Raw genomic sequence first — 3,693 nt, 5'->3', positions numbered from 1 at the left:
GAATGTAGGGAAATGAACTAATAGGAATGAGGCTCATTTTTTAGTGTGAATAAATACATTAATGGTTGTGATAATGGCAAAACTCCAAGGACACTCTCTCTCTCTCTCTCTCTCTCTCTCTCTCTCTCTCTCTCTCTCTCTCTCTCTCTCTCTCTTTCTCTCTCCTAATACTGGTCAATTTCATGTGGTATATAAAGTTATACCTCAAAAAGGTGTCAAAACAAGAGAATTGTGAAGGTTTTGTAGCCAGCTCAATATCCAGAATCACAGGTTTTTATTCTTTTCTATTTTAAAGGTCATTAATGACATAAATACACCTTTTCTCAAACAAGGAAGGGGAATTTAGAACTGGAATAAGTATCAGTTGGACTGCCGAGGAGAAGTTCTGAGTGGAAGTGGATATGGCCACGTCTACCTTTGACTTTGTATGACCCTCAGCTGACAGAAACCTTGGACTTCAGTCTGGGAGAAGCTAAAGCCTCTCACCAGCCTCTGCACTGAAAGGATCCTGGCAGCTGCAGCACCAGGAACACCAGAGTCTAGTCCTCATTTTTTAGCTTACAGACATGTCATCACTCTATGCTGCACACCAGAGTGTTTACAGTCTAAATCACATACAGAGCCACTCTTATCTCAGACAACCATGCTGTCTGCATCAACATAGGATAAAACTGTGCTCATGAAGGAAGTATGCAGTTTAAATGTAGGCTGAAGTCACACTTGGTTAAATAAAACTTCATATTCTTTCTCCATCACTGGGTTATTTTACATTTACCAATGCAAGCATCAGTTTCATCTTTGCATCTTATCCCATGAAGATTTTATGTTCGAAGACTGATTGTTATTTCCTATCTAACCAAATGACAATTATCTTAGTGTCTACGGATGTGGTAGACATTTATTGTCTTCTTGAACTAGATGCTTGTCTGCTGTATTAGTTGTATTCTACTTACAGAAAGTAAGGACACTAAGGTCATTTTTGGTAGACATGATAGTTACGATTCAAATAAAGGATTTGTCACAGCGGGTTTTATTTCTGTTCATGTGATGAATAAACTTCTCTGGCTGTGTGTTTATATACTGGGAAGAATTTGTAAGGTTTTTGGAGAACTGTTTAAGATACTTGGATTGGATTTTTCAATTCAATTCAGAGTCAGGGAAGAACTCTGAGGGACCACAGGGGTTAGAACTATCAGAGTTTTCTTCTTCTGAGGTAGGGTCTTGCTATGTGACCCCAGCTGATTTTGAGGTAGGGTCTTGCTATGTGACCCCAGCTGATTTTGAGGTAGGGTCTTGCTATGTGACCCCAGCTGATTTTGAGGTAGGGTCTTGCTATGTGACCCCAGCTGATTTTGAGGTAGGGTCTTGCTATGTGACCCCAGCTGACTTTAAAGTCTTGGAAGAACTCAGCCTTAGCCTCCCTTACTAGTTACATGCAGCCATTATTTCTGCATGAGACTTTTATTTTTGCAGGGCTAGACATGAGTCTTTTGCATGCTAGGCAAGTACTACTGAGCTACACTATGAATCCACAGGACTAGAACTGTCAAACACAGTAATAAACTGAAACAGTAATAGTGAGTAATAGTGAACTGTGGGCTAAAAGTAAGGAGAACAATTTCCATGAACAATTTCCTTCATGTGGACTATACATTTCTTGGACTATAACATATATGTATATATAAAGTTTCTAATATATATGTATATATTGCTACTATATACATGTATTAGATACATGTAGATTACCTTAAAGATGTGTGCTTTGAGGATGTGATGTCCTAGTTCAATAGTCTGCTGTCGGTTTAGTTTCCCCTCTTGGCGGGAGAACCAGAAGGCAAGTAATGTGTGGCCACTCCTGCAAAGGAAGAGAGTCATCTTAGAAAACTTAATGCCTCAGTTTTACCTTGACTATTCAGGTCCAGCCATATCTCCAATAAAACTAGGTACCATTCAGTTAGCATCTTGGGAAAGACATTTGTTACAAGGCAAGTAATATGTTTGGACATTGCAAAAGCCATTTCCAGTTGACTTATTCCCATTCCTTGTGCAGACAACATTAATTGATTTTCATTTTTATTGTTTGTCCATGTCAGTAACTCTACATCATTGCCCCTCAGACTCTGTACTCGTTCTGTATTCTCACTGAACTAGTTCATCAGTCCTCATTCAACCATGATCTCTGCCTATGGTCTCAGTTTTAGAGATGTTTATTGGATCTTTCCATTTGAAGTGTCCCTTGGTACCTAAACTCATCGTGTTGCCAAATAGACTGATGGCCTCTTCCTAGAAGTCTTCTCTGCCAGCTAATACAGTGGAATACGTTCTTTCTGATGCCACCAGTAGACATGTCTTATCTCTAGTTCAGTATTTACCACACTGTTACATGCTTTCTCTTCCAGTAGACTTGAGTTTCCTGATGGCATCCACTCCCCCATGTTATGTCTCTGATAACAAACTCCTAATCTGTTCATGAAAGAGAAAGGCCTCCTCCCAACTCCTTCGATATTGTCATATCTGCCCAGGGTGTCTAGAACTGCCTTCTTGGCACAAATCATGTAATCAGCTGGCCTGAGGACAAGGCCAAAATCAGGGCTAGGCTAAAAAGTACCAGAAATTGAGCCTGAGCCCTGACTGAGCATCTAAACTGCTTTAATTTTGGGTTACTTTAAATAAATCAATTATTTTTTGCTGTTCAATCCATTTATATTGGAATCTTGTGCTCTGTCATAGCTCAAAAGTTTCCCAATGATAATTTTTAAGTGTTAATCCCTACCCCCCCCCCAATTATCTGTGATGCTAAAGAGCAAACCTAGGACTAAACACTTTGCCACTGAGCTACACTCAGTCCAGTGATTTCAGTGATTTCCTTCTTTCCTTTCCTTTTTTTTTGTTTCTTTCTATTGATATAAGGCCTCATGTAGCCTAGACCTCAAAACCCATTTTTAATTTTAAAATATATGTATGTATGCATGCATAGGCGTATGCATGTGAAGGCCAGAGAACAACAAGTAGGAGTCACTTCTCTCCTGCCATGTAGGTCTTGGTGATCAAACTCAGGTTTGATCCATTAGGTTTGGCAACTAATGCCTTTACCCTGTGGCCATCTCACCAGCTCAACCTTGAACTTCTGACCCTGCCCCTACCTCCTGAGTCCTGCATACAGGTGTGTACTACCATACGTGGTTTATGTGATGCTGGGGATTAATCCCAAACTTTCCTACAGACTAGGCAAGCACTCACCAACTGAGCTATGACCCCAGGCAATACATTCTTTTAAATGCCAACATGTTTGTGTGGTATATGTGAATCATGTGTGTATGTATTTCTATTTACATTATTATTTTTTTAAAAAATATTTTTTATTAGGTATTTTCCTCATTTACATTTCCAATGCTATCCCAAAAGTCCCCCCTAACCTTCCCCCAACCCCCTTACCCACCCACTCCCACTTTTGGCCCTGGCATTCCCCTGTATTGGGGCATATAAAGTTTGCATGTCCAATGGGCCTCTCTTTCCAATGATGGCCGACTAGGCCATCTTTTGATACATATGCAGCTAGAGACAAGAGCTCCGGGATACTGGTTAGTTCATATTGTTGTTCCACCTATAGGGTTTCAGATCGCTTTAGCTCCTTGGGTACTTTCTCTAGCTCCTCCATTGGGGGCCCTGTGATCCAACCAATAGCTGACTGTG

The 3,693-nt window shown here is 40.4% G+C and overlaps 1 protein-coding gene across 7 annotated transcripts in view; it reads right to left on the bottom strand.

Moving 5' to 3' along the window:
* Positions 1-3,693, bottom strand: part of Tanc2 (tetratricopeptide repeat, ankyrin repeat and coiled-coil containing 2) — a 316,075-nt gene that overhangs the window by 41,322 nt on the left and 271,060 nt on the right. For all 7 annotated transcript variants that reach the window (XM_029484218.1, XM_029484219.1, XM_029484220.1 and 4 more), the window contains one exon: positions 1,747-1,855. In XM_029484218.1, coding sequence (XP_029340078.1) covers positions 1,747-1,855 — 109 coding nt within the window. The remainder of the gene's footprint in view (positions 1-1,746; positions 1,856-3,693) is intronic.

Source organism: Mus caroli, chromosome 11, assembly GCF_900094665.2.
Source record: "Mus caroli chromosome 11, CAROLI_EIJ_v1.1, whole genome shotgun sequence".
Taxonomy (NCBI): Eukaryota; Metazoa; Chordata; class Mammalia; order Rodentia; family Muridae; genus Mus; species Mus caroli.
This window is presented reverse-complemented; position numbering and strand designations above follow the sequence as displayed.